We start from the raw sequence: 23644 nt of genomic DNA, 5'->3' as shown, positions 1-23644 counted from the left end.
ATGGGTTGCTAAGCTTTGGTGAAGAAAGCTTAGTGGTAGATACTAGTTGAATTAGGTTGTAATTCAATAGTATTGGTGATTGTAATCAGCTGATTATAGTGAAAATTTCACCATGGTTTGTGGTGGAGACTGGACATAGGATTCATTGCACTTAGAATCCGAACCAGAATATATGCTGGCCTCTTTCTCTTTTTTCCTTCTCTATTTCTGTTCTGCACATGAGACAAAACAAAAAAATCTCCTACATTTTCTGCTTCCGCAAAAACAGTGCTTGAAAACTTAATTTTAAGCAAACTTGAATCAACTCTTCTTCTCAAGTTCAATCAGAACCATCATGGATGTTATGAGTAAATTTGTCATTTGAATAAATTAATTTAAGTATTTAATATTTTTTAAATTTAATTATGATAAAATTTGAAAATATTTGTGTTAAAAAATAGAATAAATTATTATTTTACTATGAAATATGAAACAAATATTACGTAAGTGAGACAATAAATTAGTGATTATAAAATAAATTAATTAAAATTAATGATAATTAAAATTTAGATTACTCAATGCTCTACTAGATATAGTAAAACAGTAAGAAAATAATAAATTAGTAATTACAAAAAACATTAATTAATATTAATGACATTACAAAGTATATTATTATGATTAGTCTTTAATGCAATATTATATATGAAAATCAAATTATAAAGTGTCTCATTAATATATGATATGTTTCATCCTAATAATTAAGAATATAATAATGATAAGTTGGGTGATAAAAAAATAAAATAAAAAATCAAAATATAAAAAAAAATTATATAAATAAAGTCAAATTTAAAATTTTTTTTGGCTAATTATAACTGAATGATTTTGATTCTCAAATTTTTTCTACAATACAAACCAAGGTTCGAAAAACCGGACCGGTCATCAAACCGCTCTAGCTACTAGTTCATTGGTTTATTGGTCCAATCGGTTCAACTGGTGGTTCAACCGGAAGAACCGTTTCAAAATAACATAATAAATAAATTATATATAAATATCATAAAACATAATTATAGTCTAATATAAATCTTAAATATCTTCCAAATTTAAAACATTATATGAAATGTCAACCAAATCCATATGATCTTATCAAAATACAAAGTTAATAGTGAAAAGAGCAATGGTGCAAACAACAACAATACAACTAGAAATAATCATTAATCACTCCTAAATTAATTCAAAACAGTAGCATAACAAATAATCACCCCTAAATTAATTCAAAACAGCAGCATAACAAAATCACTAATCACAAATCACAAATCACTTATCACAAATTCAAAATTCAAAACACTCAGTGCCATAATTCCATAACAAAACAGCAGTATAAGTTCATAACAAGTTAACAACAGCAGCTTAACAAGTCACTAATCAGTAATCACAAATTCCAAACTCAAATCAGCAGCATTACAAAAACCTAAGAAATCACAAATCACAAATTCAACCTCAAATCCCTGAAAGAGTAACACAGACTCAACTTTCCACTAACCTCAAATCAGTAAATCAGTAATCAGTAAATCAGTAAATTAGCATTGATCAAACTAAATGTATACCAGCTACCTTCAATTTATTTTTGTATTTTGCAACCCCTGGTTCTGTTTTGCAGTTTTGCTTCCTTCCACTTGATCACATTAGATGTATTGAATCTAATTGCCAACCGTTCATCCAATGGCATAGCCCCCTTAACTGAAAGCCACAATTTGGTGCAACCCCACTTGCCCATTAATGTCTCCCACAATTTGGTGCAGAAGGTTGCATATTCAGCTTGGCAAAAATATCAGAGCTTCCATTTCCACCAACCTTAGAAATTCAACCTGAAATTCCTAAAAAAGAGTAACACAAACACAATGAAAATTAACAGCATGTTCTTAACCACAACACAAGACCATATCAGCAATTCTGCCTACAGCAATTCTGCCTACAACATTCAGCCATTCAACAATATTGCAAAACAGAGTAAGTTTTCACTTTCCAGCATTAACAAAACACCAAAACAGAGTAACAAATTAAAAATTACAAAGCATATGGTATTTATTCTCATAAATTTAATTCCACCAATGTTCAAAAAGAGTTGCACTAAGAAAAACCAGCCATTAAGACAAAAATAGCTTCACAGTGAGAGAGCAGTAACCCCTTCCTTTAGCTTAATCAACCCGAAATTAATCGAAACACACTTCATCCAAACACATCCCTAAAATTATTCAGATTCCATTTCCCTTCACCTGAACCCGATCGCTTAGATCCTCACACCTTCGAATTTCAATTCCAAAGATCCATGGCTTCTTCGAATCTCTAGGGTTTTCCCCAATCCTCATCAAAACTCTCAATTCCAAAATCTTCTTCTTCTTCTTCTTCTTCTTCTTCTTCTTCTTCTTCTTCTTCTTCTTCTTCTTCTTCTTCTTCTTCTTCTTCTTCTTCTTCTTCTTCTTCTTCTTCTTCTTCTTCTCCATATGCCATATTATAGCTCTAGGTTGAGGACCGTAAGAAGAAGATGTATAGCAATTTCAAGGAGCAAGCAATAGAGTACGTGAAACAAGTGGTGCAAGAAGACAATGCCGGAAACCACGCCAAAGCGTTCCCTTTGTACATGGACGCCTTGGAGTACTTCAAGACCCACCTCAAGTACGAGAAGAACCCTAAGATCAGAGAAGAGTGAGACTGAGATGAATGAATGGGGGAAGAGACCAGGCAACGGGAATTAGGATTAGCAGCATCATTCGAAATAGGAGTATCGACATGCATGTTATTATTCACAGAAGATGAGCAGAGGAAGTTCAGAGAAGATGAACATTGAAGACGACAACTCACTCACCTGGGCTCGATGGAGGGCTACTGGGCTGGGAGCCTGGGAATGCTTTAGTTCAGAGTTCAGAGGGCTAGGGTTCACTGGGCTGGGAACCAGGCGACGACGATGGCGCTGATGACCTGAGACCGCGGCGACGATGGAGGGCTACTGGACTGTGAGCCTGGGAATGCTTCAGTTCATAGGAGGAGGGCTAGGGTTCACTGTGAGACCAAGGTTCTGAAAATCAGACCGACCGACCGGTTCGACCGGTTTAATCGCGAACCGACGACACAAGCGGTACGGTCCTCCTCTAATAACTGCCTGGTCCTCAGCACCAATAGACCTCCATCGTCGCCTGGTTCCCAGCCCAGTGAACCCTAGCCCTCTGAACTCTGAACTAAAGCATTCCCAGGCTCCCAGCCCAGTAGCCCTCCATCGAACCCAGGTGAGTGAGTCGTCGTCTTCAATGTTCATCTTCTCTGAACTTCCTTTGCTCATCTTCTGTGAATAATAACATGCCTGTCGATACTCCTATTTCGAATGATGCTGCTAATCCTAATTCTCGTTGCCTGGTCTCTTCCCCCATTCATTCATCTCAGTCTCACTCTTCTCTGATCTTAGGGTTCTTCTCGTACTTGAGGTGGGTCTTGAAGTACTCCAAGGCGTTCATGTACAAAGGGAACGCTTTGGCTTGGTTTCCGGCATTGTCTTCTTGCACCGCTTGTTTCACGTACTCTATTGCTTGCTCCTTGAAATTGCTATACATCTTCTTCTTACGATCCTCAACCTAGAGCTACAATATGGCATATGGAGAAAAAGAAGAAGAAGAAGAAAATTTTGGAATTGAGAGCTTTGATGAGGATTGGGGAAAACCCTAGAGATTCGAAGAAGCCATAGATCTTTGGAATTGAAATTCGAAGGTGTGAGGATCTAAGCGATCGGGTTCAGGTGAAGGGAAATGGAATCTAAATATTTTTAGGGATGTGTTTGGATGAAGCGCGTTTCGATTAATTTCGGGTTGATTAAGCTAAAGGAAGGGGTTACTGCTCTCTCACTGTGAAGCTATTTTTGTCTTAATGGCTGCTTTTTCTTGGTGCAACTCTTTTTGAACATTGGTGGAATTAAATTTACGAGAATAAATACCATATGCTTTGTAATTTTTAATTTGTTACTCTGTTTTGGTGTTTTGTTAATGCTGGAAAGTGGAAACTTACTCTGTTTTGCAATATTGTTGAATGGCTGAATGCTGTAGGCAGAATTGCTGATATGGTCTTGTGTTATGGTTAAGCACATGCTGTTAATTTTCATTGTGTTTGTGTTATTCTTTTTCAGGGATTTCAGGTTGAATTTCTGAGGTTGGTGGAAATGGAAGCTCTGATATTTTTGTCAAGCTGAGTATGCAACCTTCTGCACCAAATTATAGGAGACATTAATGGGCAAGTGGGGCTGCACCAAATTGTGGCTTTCAGTTAAGGGGGCTATGCCATTGGATGAAGGGTTGGCAATTAGATTCAATACATCTAATGTGATCAAGTGGAAGGAAGCAAAACTGCAAAACAGAACCAGGGGTTGCAAAATACAAAAATAAATTGAAGGTAGCTGGTATACATTTAGTTTGATCAATGCTGATTTACTGTTTACTGATTTACTGATTTGAGGTTAGTGAAAAGTTGAGTCTGTGTTACTCTTTCAGGGATTTGAGGTTGAATTTGTGATTTGTGATTTCTTAGGTCTTTTGTAATGCTGCTAATTTGAGTTTGGAATTTGTGATTACTGATTAGTGACTTGTTAAGTTGCTGTTGTTAACTTGTTATGCACTTATACTGCTATTTTGTTATGGAATTATGGCACTAAGTGTTTTGAATTTTGAATTTGTGATAAGTGATTTGTGATTTGTGATTAGTGATTTTGTTATGCTGCTGTTTTGAATTAATTTAGGGGTGATTATTTGTTATGCTACTGTTTTGAATTAATTTATGAGTGATTAATGATTATTTCTAGTTGTATTGTTGCTGTTTGCACCATTGCTCTTTTCACTATTTAACTTTGTATTTTGATAAGATCATATGGATTTGGTTGACATTTCATATAATGTTTTAAATTTGGAAGATATTTAAGATTTATATTAGACTATAATTATGTTTTATGATGTTTATATATAATTTATTTATTATTTTATTCTGAAACGGTTCTTCCGGTTGAACCACTGGTTGAACCGGTTGGACCAATAAACTAGTGAACTAGTAGCTAGAGCGGTTTGATGACCGGTCCGATTTTCCGAACCTTGTGTGAGACTGAGATGAACGAATAGGGCTCGTGGGAAGAAAGGGGGGTTCGGTTCGCGAGTGGGTCCTGGGTCGGGTCGGGTTTCAATTTTTTTTTTTAAACAATTACAAAAACGGCACCATTTAGAAGAATCGGTCGGTCACCGGTCCAGTCCAACCAACCGATTTTCAAGCAGTTTTTTGTCTGACGGTTATTAGAGGAGGACCGGACCGCTTGCGTCGTCGGTTCGCAGTTAAACCGGTCGAACCGGCCGCTCCGGTCCGGTTTTCAGAACCTTGATACAAACACACAAAATGCAAAGTCCATAATAACGGATCAGACGCCTGGTGGTTTTAATAATATTAGAAAGAGAGTCTCATTACCGCAACACCACCCCTAATTAGAATAACACATAAAGACCGTTACTTTACCTATTTTCTCTCCGTACACACACTTACGTTTTCGCTCTGCACCACCGCCATGAGAGGGGGTTATGTCCGTGGGGGACATTCCCGGGCACATGAACCTAGACAACCGCATCGAACTGAGCAAGATCAGATGCAGCGACTCATGAAGAAAGTGCGCAAGGAAGGAGAAGGTCAAGTTTTCACAGGAGAAGTAACACTGGTACCTAGGGAAGAAGACTGGATGATAGGAGCAGAGGAGGAACATGAACGGGCAGGTACTGGGCACAAAACTTTCAGTGAGGCAGTGAAAGGAGGGAAGACCCCGGTGGGAGAGATGGAAGATGATGAGTTCTCAGAGTCTGAGGAAAATTCAGAGGATGAGGATGAAGTTATGGAAGTCGCTCCATCACAAGCACTCGGAAACCGAAAAATTGATAAACAGCAAGAGCCAGATATCAGAGTAGAGAAGGTGAATGGGATGTATAATTTTGTCATCAATGAAGCTGGTTTAAAAAAGCTTAGACATCCCTGGTGGGATACTCTTATAGTAAAGCTTTTGGGAAGGAGGATCTCCCTTCCGGTCCTAAGCAGGAGGCTTGAATCCATGTGGAGCAAACAGGGATCCATTGAAGTAATAGATTTGGGGAACGATTACTTTATAGTCAAATTCTTCTCTCAGGAGGATTTGGACTTTGCTTTAACTGGAGGACCCTGGAGAATTTTTGATCATTATCTAGCCCTAAGACCATGGAAGCCAAATTTCAATCCGGTTGAAGCCACCATAGACTATATTGCAGCATGGGTGAGACTCCCGGGTCTAGCCATTGAGTATTACGAAGAGGAGATGTTAAAGAAGATTGGAAATATTCTTGGAAGGACTTTGAAGGTGGACGCAAACACTGCGGATAAATGTCGCGGTAAGTTCGCTCGACTCTGTGTCGAGTTAGATTTGACAGAACCTCTAGTTTCTCAATATTCCATTAATGGAGTAAGATACACTGTCGAGTATGAGGGCTTGCACAATATTTGTTTTGGGTGTGGCATGGTTGGTCATGATAAATCCAACTGCCCAAAATCAAAGATGCAGGAGAAGCCTAGCAATGGAATTGATTTAGATGATAAGAGGAAGGGAGATGAAGAAGGTGATCAATCTGCGCAGAAGGAAGATGGAGGAAGAACTCAATCGGCCCAGAATGGTGGAATGAAGGAGGACAGTAACGATAATTCCAAAAATAAGGGTAAAAGTGTAATTCAAGATGATGGAGGTGATTATGGTCCTTGGATGGTAGTCAAAAGGACAAATCGTGGAAAGAGAGCAACAAAAGTGAATAGTGGAGCAGAAGGTGGAGGTATGAATGTGGATGGTACTAGGAATCCTCAAAGCAACGAAGGTACGAGATTTGCCATTCTGAGAGAGAATGAGGAAGTAAATAATCATGCTGAGGCAGCCACTGGCTTGAAACCTACATTTATTGAAGAAATTCCAAATAAAGTCCCTCTTCCCTCTTCCCAGCCTATAAATCTTGTGCCCCATAACCAAGCCCACAAAAAAGCCCAAAAACAAGCACAAAAAATGAACACACAAACACCCACAAAAAAGAACCCTAACTTTGAGCCCTCTACATCCAAGCTTGATTTGACCTCATACATGACTATTCAAGCCCATAACCCCTTGACCCAACACAAGACTCTTCTACAGCAAAATACAACCACTGAACCTACCCTCAGCCTGATTAACCAACGAAACAACTTGACCCCTGCACAGACAACCTCTCCTGTCCCAATCACTAATGATGTTCATCTGCTAGAGTCTCCCACAAAGCAAAACATTGAGGATTCACCCCAACAGACAAGTATGATTGAAGAGTTTGTCCCTGAGACGATTCAAGAGGATGAGAACATGGATGACCATCAAGGACCACCTCCTGCACCTCCTGATCTGAATTCGATAGGAACAGACGTTATGTTGGAGGCTATCAGAAAATATGAGGAAACAAGGCCCAAATCGCCCCAGCGTTCGGAGCCAATTATGCTTAATGCAGAGAATGGAGTATCATTGGGGATCCAGCATGGGTTTGCTCGAGAGGGAGACGAAGACATGCCTATGGTAGAATAGGTTTGTGTTATTCCTACCTTCCTTTTATTTTCCAATGATAGTTAAGTGCTGGAACTGTAGGGGTGCTGCTAGTGAGTCCTTTAGTCGCACCTTTTTGGAAATTGTAAGGATTAATAAACCTGATATAGTCATTCTGTTGGAAACAAGATGTAGCGGTGAGAAAGCTAGGAAGATCATTAGTAAGTCTGGATTTGATTTTTATCATATTGAGGAAGCTGTTGGTTTTAGCGGGGGCATATGGGTGATGTGGAAGGATCCAAATATTGTTATAAGTATTTTGAAATCCAAAACGCAATATGTTCACATGAATGTTAAGAAGGATTATGATGAGGATTGGTTCCTAACTGCCGTGTATGCAAGTCCTCGAGAGGTGAATAGGAGAGAGCTTTGGAATGATATCAAGATAATCAAGAATGGGATCAGAGGTCCTTGGTTAGTGGTAGGCGACTTTAATGAAATAGCAGATCCTTCGGAGAAGAAAGGTGGAGGTCGAACAGATGTTGGAGCTTGCAAGAGGTTTAAAAGATGGATCGAAGAATGTATGTTGATTGACCTAGGATCAGTGGGGCCAAAGTTCACTTGGAGGGGACCGCAATGGGAGAATCTTGAAAGAGTTTTCAAGAGGCTAGATCGAGCTCTAGCTAATGCAGACTGGAGAATAAAATTTCATGAGGCGAGAGTTGAAGTTCTAGCGCGGGTTAAGTCAGATCATCACCCCCTCTTAATATCTATGAAGCCCAAAGATAACCTTGCAAATAATAAACCTTTTAGGTTTGAAGCAATGTGGAGTAGGCATCCTGATTTCAAGCAGTTTGTAGAAAGTCATTGGAGTGGAGCTCAACATTGGGGGAGATCCTTATTGGCACTTGCTGAAAATTTGATGGTTTGGAACAAAGAGGTTTTTGGCCACATTGGCAGACAAAAAAGATCACTTATGAGGAGAATTGGAGGAATTCAAAAAGCATCATCTTATGGAAGAAACCCTTTTTTGGAAGAGCTGGAGAGAAATCTGACGAATGAACTTGAAGAAATTCTGGATAGAGAAGAAATTATGTGGATGCAAAAATCGAGAGATACTTGGGTAGTAGAGGGAGATCGAAACACCAAATATTATCATACAAAAACAATCATTAGAAGAAGAAGAAATAGAATTTTAAAGCTTATGAACTTACAAGGTGATTGGATTGAAGATCAAGAGGAGCTCCGCCAACATGTAGTGGAATTTTTTAAATGTCTTTACAGGCATGATAACTCCTTTTCTCCGGTTCTAATTACCACAAGATCCTATCCCATGCTGGAAGAGGATATTAAAAGAAGCTTCAATTTAAAACCAACAGAAAAAAAAATTCAAGATGCACTGTTTGGTATAGGCTCCTTCAAGGCACCGGGTCCGGATGGCTTTCCAGCCCTTTTTTTCAAGGAGAATTGGAGCATAATTAAAGGGAACATTGGGCAACTAATCCACCTTCTCTGGAGCATGCCGAGTATGGTAGAAACTGTCAATCAAACATTAATTACACTCATCCCTAAGGTGAAATTACCAGAGACCATCAACCAATTCAGGCCCATTTCATTATGTAATGTGAGTTATAAGTGTCTATCAAAGATCATCGTGAATAGGCTGAAGCCTGCGCTAAAGGACCGAATCTCCCCCTTTCAATCTAGCTTTGTGCCTGGCAGAATAATACATGACAACATCTTGATAGCTAAAGAATTAACCCATGCCATGAAGAAGATGAAAGGGCGCAAAGGATTTATGACGATCAAATTTGATTTTGAGAAAGCTTACGATCGGCTTCGTTGGGATTTCCTTAAAGAGTGTCTGATAGACTTCGGATTAGAAGAGCAACTGTTAAAGGTTATAATGAATTGTGTTTCTACTGTCTCGTACAATGTTCTTTGGAATGGGGGGAAGACGGATTTTTTCAAACCTTCTCGAGGTATTAGACAAGGAGACCCAATATCTCCTTACCTTTTTGTCATAGCTATTGATAGATTATCTCATCTCATTGAAGATCTTGTGGAGAAAGGCATTTGGAATCCAATCACTGTGGGTAGACAAGGCCCTCCCATATCCCACCTCCTCTTTGCAGACGATTTGCTAGTTTTTGGAGAAGTTACCGAGAAACAAATGAAAGTGATTCTTGAATCTATAAAAGCTTTCTGTGTAGCTTCAGGGCTGAAAGTAAGCGATACTAAAACCTCTATAACTTTCTCCAACAATGTTAGAGGGACAGACAGAAAAGCTATTATTGACTTATGCCATTACAAAGAAAATAAATATTTGGGGAGGTATTTGGGAGCACACATCACCAATCACAGAAAAGGGAAGGACAAGTTTAAGAATGTTTTGGAAAGAATGCAAAGCAAGTTAAAGGGGTGGAAGTCTCATTGTTTGTCGTTAGCCGGGAGAATAACCCTCTCTAAGTCGATCTTAAATCCCATAGCTAATTTTGATATGCAGCATATGAGGATTCCAAAAGGTATTTGCCAGGAAATGGAGAAAATGCAAAGGAGATTCATATGGGGTGACACTCCAAATCAGAAAAGAATGCACCATGTTAATTGGCAAACTCTCTGCTTACCCAAAAATCAAGGAGGAATGGGGCTTAGGAGACTCAACCTTGTTAATGATGCTTTCCTAATGAAATTGGTTTGGAGATTGTTGACTGAACCCAATAATTTGTGGGCTCAGGTTTTTTATCATAAATATATCCACAGCAGAGAGGATTCAGGTATCAGTTTTAAAGCTTCTGACTCTCCCAATTGGAAAGAACTGGTTAAAGTGTGGCATATAGTGGAGAATAATTGTAGAAGAGTTGTTGGAGACGGAACAAGCATATCTTTCTGGAAGGATAAATGGATACCGAATGAAGACTGTCTTGCTAGAGCTGCCATCAATCCAATTCCAATGGGAAGAGAAGAAGATTTGGTTGCAAATTATGTGGACAATCAAGGAGATTGGAAATTGGATAACTTATATACTCTCATCCCTCCTTCTATCATTGATAAAATCAGAGCTATTCCTCCCCCCAAAAGTAATTTGAAAGACTCATTGTGCTGGACTAAGTCCTCGAGTGGACAATTCACAATCGCTTCGGCTTATAAAATGCTTGCTGAGTGGGATGTGAATGATAATGTAGACAGATGGACGAAAATTTGGAAATGGAAGGGGCCAGAGAGAATAAAGGTTTTCATATGGCAACTGTTACATGGTAGAATTCTAACAGCCAGCAGAAGAGCATCTATGATGGGAACTAATCCTAATTGCCATCATTGTAAGCATGAACCTGAAACTATCTTGCATGTGATAAGAGATTGTCCAAGAGCTGCGACTATTTAGGTGAAGCTCATCAACCCCGCTGCTGTAGCCCTGTTCTTTAACCTCAACTTCCAAGGATGGATTGAATTAAATTTGCAAAATTCCATTGGTAAGTCACCATCTGAGTGGATAGATGAGTTTTATGTTGCTTGTTGGATGATATGGAAGTGGAGAAACCTTGAGGTCTTCTCTCCTCCTTATGTAAGACCCAAGAACGCTGTTGAAGTGATTAGGAATTCCCTCAATAATTACAGGAAAGCGTATGAAAGAAGAAGTCAGAAATGCACAATAAATGAAACCAAAAGCCAGGAAGGTATATGGATGCCCCCTCCTATTGGGTGGGTAAAATTGAATACTGATGGAGCAGTTTCAAAATTAAAAAATATGGCTGGGTGTGGCGGTTTAATCCGAACGTGGAAGGGGGAGTGGGTTGCAGGCTTCCAAGCAAAGATAGGCAATACTCAAGTTTTTCAAGCGGAAATGTGGGGAATTTTTTATGGTTTACAAACAGCTTGGGACTTGGGAATAAGAAAAATTATTGTTGAAACAGATGCCCTAAAAGTTTGCCAACAGATTACAAAAGGAGAATCTCATAATCAATACAATTCTCTTCTTAGAAAAGTCCAAGACCAGCTGGCGAAACCTTGGGAGGTTAGAGTTCTGCATATTCACAGGAAAGGCAACACCTGTGCCGACTGGATGGCTAAGCATAGCTTGAATAAATCATTTGGATATAGTTTCATTGATAAACCTGAGCCAAACTTAGAAATCCTCATGGAGCAAGATTGGAAGGTCTCTAGACCCACTAGTCAAATTAGTTAGTTTGCTTTTGTTGGGCTTAGGCCCCATTACTTTACCAAAAAAAAAAAAAAGAAAGAGAGTCTCATTATCCGTAGAGATAAATTAATTATATTATATAATATATTTTAATCAGCATTATATTATTTAAAAATTAATTAGATAATATATATTTATATAAATTAATATTAAAATTAAAATATTTTATATTAAATTTATAAAATACTTATTTGATAATATATATATATATATATATATATATATATATATATATATATATATAATTTTATATAATTATTTATCTAAAATATAATACAAATTAAAATGTAATTTATAATTTAAAAATTTAATTTTTTTAAAAAATGACATAAGTCTTTTATATTTGAATTTTGTAAAACTATATCTTCATTTAATTGGTTATTTTTATTTTCATATTTGTTTTAGGTGCCATATTTTGTCTTTTTATATGATAGTTCTTTGATTTGCAAATAATTAAAAAAAAGGTTAGAAAAAATAAAGAAACATAAAAATATTAAAATATAATATGAAATTATGAATTAACTTTATAATCATGATATATTTAAATGTACCTAGTAAAAAAATATGTCAAATTTAAACTTGAATTAGAAAAAAATGGAAAAACCAAAAATGTAATATAAAATTATGAATTAACTTTATAATGATAATATATTTGAATGTATCTAGTAAGGAGAGATGTGCCAAATTTAACTTACTTGAAAGAGTTTTTATCAATTGGTATGAGATATTAAGAATAAAGAGTAATAAGAGTCTTATGTAACATATATAAATAGATCAAATATTAGTATAGCAGTAAGAATTTTAAGATGTATAAGTTGTAGAATTTTAATATTTATAATTAAAAATTTTTATAATTATTATTATTATGACATTTTTAATGTACGTTTACTGTATTTAATTAGTACTTTACGTTTTAATTGAAAAATAATAAATAAAAATTTTTTCTTTTAACTTTTAAATATTTTTTCTAAAAAATAATTAGTTATTTTTTATCTTTTATCAAGTCATTAGAATTGCTGAGATGATATTATTGACAAAAAAATGGCTTAAATTTATTATAGAAAAATTTAGTATCAATTTTTATGTGTTATATATAAATAAATGGTTAATTTTGTATCTTAATAAAATTTACATAATAAAAGTAAATTTGCTATGAATAATAATATAGAGATTAAAAAAAAGTTAGGATTAACTCCCATTAAATTAATTAATATGTTAAAGTTTTTCTTTTCTATTTAACTCCATCGTAAATTAAACTAGACTTGGATTAAAATCTACTTGATTCTACCCCCCAATTGTGGAGCTTCCTAGACGTTAATCTGAGAAATTGAAGGTATGATGGAATCGAAGAATAGTTACAGGTAAAGGGGTGTTTTCAATGAACGGTTAGATGTAGCTGTTGAACCTCATGTAACTATAATTGAAGAATGTGACATATTACATGGTTTTGATTATTTTTCAGACACTTTTTAAGGTGTGTTACTAACGTTGGTATCATTTTACAGCTGTAGTTTGCCACCTAACTTGATCTTACCCTCTTATTTTTGGCGTACTATCTATTACTCTCCATTTTGAAAGAATCTTTATAATTCTATTCTATCATAACATAATTATATAAATGTTGGGTTACTTGATAGAATAGTAGATCGGATAGATGTCGGATCGTGAATAAAGGTGGTATCTGAATCTGGACGCGAGCTTTATGGAGAGATATTATCCTGATTGTAGTGAATAATGGGTTGAGTCGGCGAGTGGAACCACCTGTAAAGACACTCCGATACTAAAATAAGTATCCATACGATGTGACAGTTAATTAAGATAAAAGTGACATACTTTTGTAGAAGGTAGATTCCTCTCCATTTATACCATGTACTCAAGTGAGTTCTCTAACTTAGATTTATCTACCTAAAAAATTTTGTCGATTATCTAGATCTTTATTGAAAAGTAAAGTGAAGTGCGAGTTACTATCGTATACAGATCGATAGTCTGTCAAATCGGTAGTTTATAGGGTGGACTTCCAGTTTTTATTGGACTAAATCGAAACAATAAATAAAAATATAATGTGTATATTAAAAAATATTATTAAATTAATTATTATATTATTTAACTCATTTTTAATATATATTTTATATTTTAATATATATTTGATATAAATAACTAATTTGATAGTTGGTTTTAATTATACACGTTGCTAGCTGATTTTAATATCAAATACAATCATCTATTGTTAATTTGTTATGATTATCAAGTATACTATAACAGCATCATTAATAATGTAATATCATCAATTATACTGTTACATATATAACCAACTTAGAAGTAGCCATGCATAGAGTAACAGCAAAGTAGCAGTTAAGTAGTCGTTGGCATAGGTTAACTAATCTCTTTTTCTTGATAAGAATGGTTAAATAATTTCCAATTTCTAACTCTATATAAACACATTAATATGAATATAAATGGAACTACAAAAATCAAGTACAACCTATACATTACTCTTGGCATCTATTACCAGAACTTTCTTTATATGAACTGCTTCAGATACGTCACTGCCTCAGCATGACAAATACATTAATATTATCCATTTCAATTCTTCGTTTTCTTCCTACCGAAAGCAAAAATGAAAGAAGATATTCCATTATTGTATCTGCTTGTTGTGTTGTGCCTTTAAGCCTTCCATATTTTAATTATTATAAATATGTCATTGACATCACTTAAAACCATGTCTTATATATATATGCAATATGAAAATAAGAATAAAAGAAGCATGGCATGGCTTATTAAAAAAGTAAGATATGCGATATATATATATTCAGATGCATATTATGGAACAAAAATATCCTGGCCACTGTTATGTGGTTGATGCAGATTTTTATTCCACCATAGTAGGGACATGTTAGTTTAGTCGAAAAGCAATGCCTATGGGTGCAGGCCCACCCTACCACACATCATGCCACTTGTACCATTTTATATTTGAAGTTCTCATACATAGCAATAGCATGCACTATTTGTGGGACAGCCATAAGTATAGGGATATAGTTACATCCATTATTATTTATTAAAGGGTCGAGGGGGCCTTAAAATATAGTAGCCAAAATGAGCAATGCAATTGCGCCACTTTCCACTAACCGACCTATGTCCCATGCGTGTTGACAAACATTTCATTTTCCATCCCAACACAAAATCTATCATATATTTGTATTTAAAATAATGTTGTACGATTATTAAAATTTATTATTTGTCATCAAAATTTTAAATTTTAAATGTTATCTTAAATTTTAAATTTTAAAATTTAATAATATAAAAATAAAGTAATTAGTAAAATATTAACAAGTCAATATTTTTTATTGATATTAGCTATTCAGAATTTTAGATGAATACTTTATTTTTATACTATTAACTATTAAGTAAAATTAAAAATTTATAATTTAAAATATAATACTTAAAATATTGACTAAACATCAATAAAAAATGATAAAATTTTATTAGTATATAAAAATATTATTTATATACCAAAATTAATTATTATTATTATTATTATATATATATATATATATATATATATTAATTAATTTTAATATTTATTTTATATTTTAATATGTATTTTATTTATTAGTGATTAATTTTAGTGTATGCTTGGTTAAATAGCATTGCTCTTAATCCTTTTCTATATACTCACTCTTTTCTTGCCCTATTTCATAAGTTTTGTACTCACAACAGAAAGGCAACTTTCTACTCCACTCCACACGAAACAAGCCCCTCTATTTTTATGTTTAACATAACCCCACTTCACTATATATCTCATGATCTCACTTTGCTTTTCCTTCAATCCCGCATAAACTCACACATATATTTTCCTCTCAAACTCTCTTTCCCTTCCCCTGCTTTCTCTCTCACACAATCTGTCACACACATTTTTTTGTTCATCATTCTATTCAGTTATCTCTATAGCTATATCAAACAAACCTTGGCTTGAATTTCATCATCTATATTCTCTTAAACCACATTCACTTTTGTATCAAAAATGGGAAATTATCTTGCTCTTTGTAGACCCATTTCAGGATCTTGCATATCATCAAATCATGGTAATAAAGTTGTGAGGGTAGCCAAACCAGATGGGAAGGTCCTAGAATTTAGGACCCCAATCCATGTCAAAGAAATCTTGTCAAATTTTCAAGCTTTTGGAAGTGTTGGTATCTCGAAGGTATCCTCAGAATCACTCTCCCCAGATTATGAGTTGAAGCCAGGAAGATTATACTACTTGGTTCCATCTCAAGGAGTCAAAGAGCAAGGTAATAACAATAATAACAACAATAATGGCTTAAAGAGGATCAAAGTTGTCATAACAAAGCAGCAGCTTCAACAGTTAGTGACCAAACAGATCTCTATAGAGGATATACTTTCAGAGGTTCATCTTCAAACAGTTGGTGCTCATAATAATAGGAAGCCAAAATTGGACTGTATACCTGAAGAAAATTGAGTACCATACAAATATAGAATAAGGAAAAATTTATATTTGTCTTATTTTGTTTTTGTTTTTTTTCTTTTTTGGCTGTTTTAAATCTTTCCTTTCCCTTCTCCCATCTTTGTTGCTTTTATTTTCTCTTTTGGGCGGTTCGTAAAGTTTGTAAGGACAAAAGAAAGGAAGAATGTAAGGGATATAGACATAGGACCTTATATAGAATAAATAGTTAGTAATGGTTTTTCAAATTTCAGCATTCTCTTTGCACTTTTGGAAGCTTTTCTTGATTCATGTTAATCTTATTTTCACGTATCAGTTATGTTAGGTTTTGTATTTGTTTTTAACTCGGAATGGAGGTTAGGTAATTCAGTATTGTGCTCACTCAAATAGACATATTTAGACTTTGAGAGTTTAGGCTAGAACCTTAATTTTGGCATCTGCTTTGTGCTTCATCATAAATTTGATGCTCCAAATGCACGGTCGATCTACCAATGAACTCTTATTTTCTTATTTGTATAGGAGGTTAGGTAATTCCGTTGTTGGGCTCACTGATTTGAGTGATTTCATATGTATGTTTCTTAAATTAGAATAGAGGCTACGTAATTGTGCTTATTAATTAAGATTTAGAGTATTATTTTATTCAATTCCGGCATGCCCTTCAAAATTTTTAATAAATCTGATATTTTAAATAAAAAAAAATATAGGAGAACAATACATATATTAAACAACACTAACAACAAATTAAAAAAAAATGTAAAATTAAATTTTAAATTCAAATTTTTAATTGATTAGATATTATCAAATTTTAAAATTTTAAAATTTAGAATTAAGCACCACTAATTTCGTATCTAACATGATAATAGTAATTTTGAGATTAACCTAAACCCTAAACGCGTATAACATTATTATTAACAAACGGTAACCTTTATATATATCACATAGGCTTCCACAAAAAGTAACGTACAAAAGCTTTATGAAATTTTTGATATCTTAAATTCTTAATGTCACTGAATATCAACATCAATGACCTTGCGTTCAACCTTAGTCTTAGGAATTGTAATGTAAAGCACACCATTCTTCAACTCCCCTTTGACTTTGTCCTTCTCGCAGTTATCAGGGAGCATCAAACGGGTATCGTAGGAACTATAGCTCTTTGCAGACCAAGAATCATCGCCACCTTCTTCCATCTTGTGACCACCTTTGATAACAAGCATGTCATCCTCCACAGACACCTTCACATCTTCCTTCGATAGTCCCGGCATGTCGAACCGCATCTTTATCGCATGCTCTTCATCTTTGATGTCCCACGGGGCTCGAATTTCGCCTGCTCCTCCCGCGGCTCTTCCGGGGAATGACATTGACATGGTGTCTTCGAAAATTCGGTCCATTGTGTCCAGCATTTGCCGCATGCTCCTCATTGGTGACCATGGATCCAACAGACCTACAAATAAAAATACATTATTATTGATCAGTGAATTTTCATTAACAAAAATCGTTATAATGGTTAATCCATAGTTGCTTTATGGAACGCAATTCGTTCTGGTACGAAAACTTTTTATAAATATGATCGTTTTAATTTGCAGATAAATTTGAGACACGCACGCTACGCAAGAATTGTTGAGTTTAGTTACCGAATGGTGAAATGTCCATAACAGGCCTGCGAGGCTTCCTTTCCACCGCCGTGCCTTGGTCGTTACTATTACCTTTGGTAACATGAACGTCGACAGAGTTGTCTTTGTTGTCGGCATTAGCCTGAGCTCTCACCCTTCCCAACCTTGACAATGGTTTCCTCTGCGGAAAGAAGGCCATGGAAGAAGTTGAAGCAGAGTGCCCTGCTTTTTGGGACAGCAGGGGAGAAGAAGAAGAAGTAGTAGTTGACAACGACACTGCCATTGCTTGAGCCATAGCCATTGTGCGTGGATATTGGAGAACAAGAAGAAGAGTAATAGACCCAATAATAAATGCACTGATTGAGAAGCAGAGATGGGTGGTGAATATATAGAGTGAGGGGGGTTTTGTGACAAGGAAGTGAAAAATGGAGAAGGCTCGTGAGAGTTTGAGAGCAAGTGTGAAAGTTCCGGAATGTGCGTTCAATCCTCGCCGTTCCTTTTTAATTTGTCTTCATCTCGGATTAATCTCATGCTTTCCGGAACCCTCTTCCAATCTTCACTATTTTCACTTGATGGATACTAGCACCAATGGAATGAAAATTATTTTTGAATGATTAATTATGATTAAGTGATGAGAATATGATATGTTTTTTCTTTTGTTGTTAGTCAATTTTCTTTTTTTCAAAATGAAAATGGTTGAATTAAGAATAACAAAACCAACTGACCAACTAAGATTTTTAAAATCAAATAAATAGTTAATTATAATTAAGGATTTTTAAAATTATTTTATTTATTTTATAATTTAAATATTTCAATTCATTTATTTCCAGTTTAACAAAAGAGAAAAAACAAGTTTTAAAAAAAAGAATTTATATGCTATGTTCTCATTATTTTATCATATTACTCTATCTAAAAAAAATTATTTAAAAATTTTCTTCCCAAACAAGAGACATAAAAAAATTCCACTTTATTTGAATAGAAAAAAATAAGTGAAGTAAAAGTACGTGGAAAGATGAAAAAAATAAAAAAAAATGTAGTGAAAATTTAATTTCTCTTTAGTTGTTTGGATGAAAAGAAATGTATTCAATAAATTTCTTTCTCATTTCTCTCTATTAAAAAAAAAATTTAAGTGAATTTCACTATTTTTTTAATTTTTCTTTGATTTTCTACAATTCCACTAATATTCTTCTCACTTCACCTCAAACCAACAAAGGATTCATGACTAGATAAAAAATTTCAGTTTGTTTGGATTTAAAATTTATGTAATTAAGTTTATTTTATATACAAGTTCAATTAAAAATAAATTGTTCTGCTGCCAATTTAAATATTATAAATAAAAAAAATTTAATTATTTTGATCTATAATTTTATCAAATTTTCAATTGGGTCTTTATATTTTTTTATTTTAATTAAATCTTTATATTATATTAAATTTTGTAATTAAGTCTCCACCATAACAAAAATGTTAAAACTAACGAAATATTCCGTTAAACAAACCGAGTATACCACATATAAAGCCAAAAAAATTGACAACACCCTTATTTTTTAAATTTCAAAAATGCCCTCAATATTGTCTTAGTGTCAACCTTTTTCCTTCTCGCCTCCAGCATCTAGCTCTTTTTCATCTCCCCTAGCCTTGCGTCTAGTTCCCCTCACCTCCAGCCTCGTCTCGCTCTAGCTCGCTGTGCGTCTAGTTCCCTTTGCCTGCGTTCAAATCGTGTTGCCTCCATCCTCGTCTCGCTCTAGCTCGCTGCCTCCTCTCCTGACTCGATCTATTGCTCGTTGTCTTTGGATTTTGGACTGATTTTTCTTGGCTTCTTGCTTCTAGTGTGTTCTGTTTTTACTTTGTTTTAATTCTACTTTTGCATCTGTTTTATTTTGCTTCTTTACTGTTATGCTTCTGCTTCTTCTTCTGAATTGATTCTGTTTTTGTTCACTAGTTATACTAAAAAAAAATTAATTGTGCTAACAAATTCTTATTATGAGTTCTGATTATGTGCTCTGTTTGTAATTAACTGATTATGTTATGGTAAAAATTTTATTTTTGATTATTCTAATATTTGGTTATGCTACAAATTTTAGTTTTGGATTTATGTTGGTTTTGAAAAAAAATTATTTCGTATATGGTGAGCAACTATGATGCACAGATACGGTACATAACACGACACGGGACATGCCGACATGCAAATTTTAAAATCTTATAAGATATGGGAACACGCATACATATAAAATATAAAGTATTTTTTAGATAAATCGTAATAATATTTTGATATTTTATTAATATTAAAATATAAATTAATTCTTTAATTATTTTTAATGTCTTATTTTAATTATATAAAATATTTAAATTTTTTTATTTTAATAAATAATAATACATACTATTTATAAATTTCTTTTAAGAATATATGTTAAGAATAAGATTGGACACGCTGACACGTGATGGTATTTAGGTGTGTCCAAACGTGTCCGGAGAAGAATTTTTTATTTTTTATTAAGACACGATTAGACACAGGAGACACGCATGTCGGACGAGTATCAGTGAGTATCGTATCCGAAATGTGTCCAACACGCAGACACGACAACTCAGCGAAATGTCGGTGCTTTATAGGTGAACAAGAAAAGGAGAGCTTGTTGGTAAAGAAAGTAGGGGAGGGGGTGGCAAAGAAAGTGAATCCTGCCTAGGAAGATGGTTCTCATGGGTGAAGAATATGGATAAATCAATAAATTTATATTGCATAAACATTTTTTTTAAGATTTACAGTTAATAAGGACTTAATTACAAAATGTAATATGGTATAAGGATCTAATTGAAAAAAAAAAGTATCGAGACTTAATTACAAATTTAGTGATATTAAAGAGATCGATAGAGTAATTAAACCATAAAAACTGTTATAAAATAATTTAATGCCTAATAAAAAAAATAAATAAAGAGTCTTTTTCTTTCAATCAACAATTTTAGAACAATTTATTTCAATCTATATTATCATTGCCGTTTGCAAATCAATAATTCCGTCACCAGGAGATTAAACAATTACTAGTTAGGCAAACCAGCCAAAACCACCAAAAAAGGTGGGCCAAGCTGAGATTTTGAACCACCATCACAGGCACTCTCTTTTCATTCAGTGACTATCACTTTCTCTCTTGCCATTGCCGGCACTGGAAACGACGACATCGCCTCCTCACATCAACGTCGTATCGACGACTCTCTCTCTCTCTCTCTCTCTCTCTCTCTCTCTCTCTCTCTCTCTCTCTCTCTCTCTCTCTCTCTCTCCTTTAGCCTCTAAATTGGGCTCGCATCCAGCCTCGTCGCCTCTAACTCGTTTCTGTCTAGGTCGTCGTCACATCCAGCATGTCTCTGTCCAGGTTGTCGCCACCTCCATCTTGTCATTGCCTCCAATGCGTCTCTATCAAGCTTGTCGTTGCCTCCAACTCGCCAATCGCCACTGCTTCTATCTCATCAGCCATCTCCGGATTTGCCTCATCGCTGAGCTCCTTCTCCTCGGCTCTTACTCCCTCTACAAGTAAGTAAATTTTTAAATAATTTGATTATCTTGTAATTTGTTGCACATTAGAAATTTGAATATGTGACATTTGTGAATATTTGAATAATTTGTGTTAAATTTGTGCTATGTAATTTTTGAATGTTTGAACAATTTGTGTTAAATATGTATTATGAATTTGTGAATATTTGAATAGTTCCATCAATAATTTGTGAATGTTTGAATAATTTGTGTTAAATTGTGTTAGTGAATTTGAATTAAAATATTGGTGTGAATGATTAAATTTGTGAAAGTTTCTGTTAACAATTTGTGAAAGCCTGAATCTGTGATGTTTGTTCTAAAAATTTGGAAGATGAATTTTGTAATGGATAACTTTGTCTTTATGGAGCTAGAGGCTGAAAATTCAGGACAAAAGTCTAAATTTGAAAACAAATCTCAAATGAAGTGATACATGCTCGAAAAGACAATTGGGGCATTCTAAGGCAAAAGGGCAGAATGAAAATTTCACACTTCCAAAGGGCCCCATCACTAGAGCACGTGAAAAGAAGATCAAGGAGAGCTTTGGAAACTTGGCAGCGCTTATGCATATAGAGTTACATCAAGTTCTAACTAAGAAAGAATGGGCAAGGCCCATTGGGCTAAGTTAGGACAGCAAAAAGTCCAATAATGCTTTCCGAATTCAGTTGGAGACATAATTTATCATTAAATTCGAAAATTTTAGAATTTTGTTTTAGTTTATTATGTGGTTAAAGTTTGTTAGAAGATTTGTTTTAAATTTGATTTGTTTAGTAGTATTTTTAGGAATTTAAAATTTAAAATAAAATCTGATCTAATCCATTAAGATCAAATCTGATTTAAATTTTAAAAAAGTCTTATCTTATCTTTTAGTTAGTTTGTTAGGGGCCTCTTTAAACACCTTTGGTGAGATCACTTGGAACAACTTTTGATGAATAAATTTCAGTTGCTTTTAAGCACGTTTTATTGTGTGAGAAGTGAGGTGAGTGATTTGCTTCGCTTGTTGCATGAGGAAGATTGAAGGATCCAACACTAAGGTGATCTGCGTGGTGGTTCTTTCAGCTTTTGTCCCTCTGATCTAGGTTGTTAAGGACAAGTTCTTTGAAGGTCTAGTAGGAAATCCTTTTCGGTGACCTAGGTTGCTAAGAACAGGTATCTTAGAGGTCTAGTAGGAAAACCTTTATCTATCTTTTATGTTTCCGCTGTGTCTTTGGGTATGCCCTTTACTGAATAATCCTTATCTATTGTGATATAACCCCTAACTCCCAATCTATTTCTTATCGTCTGGTATCAATTACAAGTCGTAGGTAAATTCTTATTTATCTGCACGTTTCAGGATTTTTGTTTAGTCTCTTTATTTTTTCTCTTCAATTTTTGCAAATTTACTTTAGAGTTCCAAAAAAAAAAAACGAAATTTTCTTCTTTAAATTCTACTACTGCAATTTCTGTTTATTCAAGTTAACAAAAAAAAACCGTAAAAAAAAAAGAAATTTGAATTTTTCCCTCTATTTTATCCTTTCAAATTTTCTTTGGGTTCTAATTAGGATTGAATTTTGCTAGTTTCTGTCATCTTAGTATCACTTCTTGTTTTTTCTTCCTTTGTCACATACTTTAATTGTCTTCTTGTCAAGTTGAACGTCTCTATCATTCAGATTATCTTAGTTTGGTGTCTCAATTCCTCATCTTCTGAAGTGCAAGTTGTTAAAGCAATCCAAGAGTGGTGAGCTCAACAAAGGGTAAAAGTCACGTATTGAGTGAAAACACGAGTGCCCTACTCCGAGTGATACAGTGAAAAGAGTGTTGTGAGGTGTTTTCTTTCACAGGTTCATTGATGGCTAACAACGAAGGAAACCCTGACCAGCAACTAACTTTTTGCATCGATGCACTCGCTAGCATGCTTACGAGGATTGAACATCGTCTTGATGATATGGATTCCTGAATCAATTCTTTTTCCCATGGTCGAAGAGCACGGTCCCGAGAATCTATTCGTAATCATTTTGTGGAGTCTGAGGAGGAGACTTCGCTCAGATCTCGATGTCATGGACAACGGGAAGATGTTGATAGTAAACTCAATGCTATCAAAATGCGCATCCCAGAATTTAAAGGCAAAAGTGATCCTGAAGCTTACCTGGAATGGGAAGGAAAGGTGGAGCTCTTATTTCAGTGTCACAACTGCTCTGATGTGAAAAAGGTAAGACTAGTGGCTGTGGAATTCTCAGATTATGCCCTTGTCTGGTGGGCCGAGCTGGACAAAAAGAGAAGACGGAATGAAAAACCACCAATTCAATCTTGGGAGAAG

The 23644-nt window shown here is 34.7% G+C and overlaps 2 protein-coding genes across 3 annotated transcripts; one reads left to right on the top strand and one right to left on the bottom strand.

The window, feature by feature from the left end:
• Positions 1 to 15783: 15783 nt before the first annotated feature.
• LOC112785161 (uncharacterized) lies at positions 15784 to 16239 on the top strand. The gene has a single exon (XM_025828605.3). It carries the CDS (start codon positions 15784 to 15786, stop codon positions 16237 to 16239), a length of 456 nt encoding a protein of 151 aa, XP_025684390.1.
• Positions 16240 to 17123: 884 nt separating this feature from the next.
• LOC112784963 (small heat shock protein, chloroplastic) lies at positions 17124 to 18208 on the bottom strand. 2 transcript variants are annotated; one of them, XM_025828352.3, is made up of 2 exons: positions 17925 to 18208; positions 17124 to 17662 (listed from the first exon to the last, which is right to left on the bottom strand). In XM_025828352.3, exons 1-2 carry the CDS (start codon positions 18130 to 18132, stop codon positions 17226 to 17228), a joined length of 645 nt encoding a protein of 214 aa, XP_025684137.1. In that variant the 5' UTR covers positions 18133 to 18208; the 3' UTR covers positions 17124 to 17225. The 2 variants fall into 2 exon arrangements, with proteins under 2 accessions (XP_025684137.1, XP_025684136.1); XM_025828351.3 differs by having other exon boundaries at positions 17853 to 18204.
• Between the last annotated feature and the right edge of the window lie 5436 nt (positions 18209 to 23644).

The sequence above is a fragment of the Arachis hypogaea genome, chromosome 20, assembly GCF_003086295.3.
Source record: "Arachis hypogaea cultivar Tifrunner chromosome 20, arahy.Tifrunner.gnm2.J5K5, whole genome shotgun sequence".
Classification (NCBI taxonomy): domain Eukaryota; kingdom Viridiplantae; phylum Streptophyta; class Magnoliopsida; order Fabales; family Fabaceae; genus Arachis; species Arachis hypogaea.
Note: the sequence above shows the minus strand (reverse complement) of the source record. Positions and strands in the feature narration are given on the sequence as shown.

Bases quoted from the DNA above. Each gene is read 5' to 3' on its own strand.
- LOC112785161 (XM_025828605.3), top strand. From the start codon at position 15,784: ATGGGAAATTATCTTGCTCTTTGTAGACCCATTTCAGGATCTTGCATA.
- LOC112784963 (XM_025828351.3), bottom strand. From the start codon at position 18,132: ATGGCTATGGCTCAAGCAATGGCAGTGTCGTTGTCAACTACTACTTCT. The intron at 17,663-17,852 runs GTAACTAAACTC...TTTTATTTGTAG, and splicing joins TATGGACATTTCACCATTCG to GTCTGTTGGATCCATGGTCA.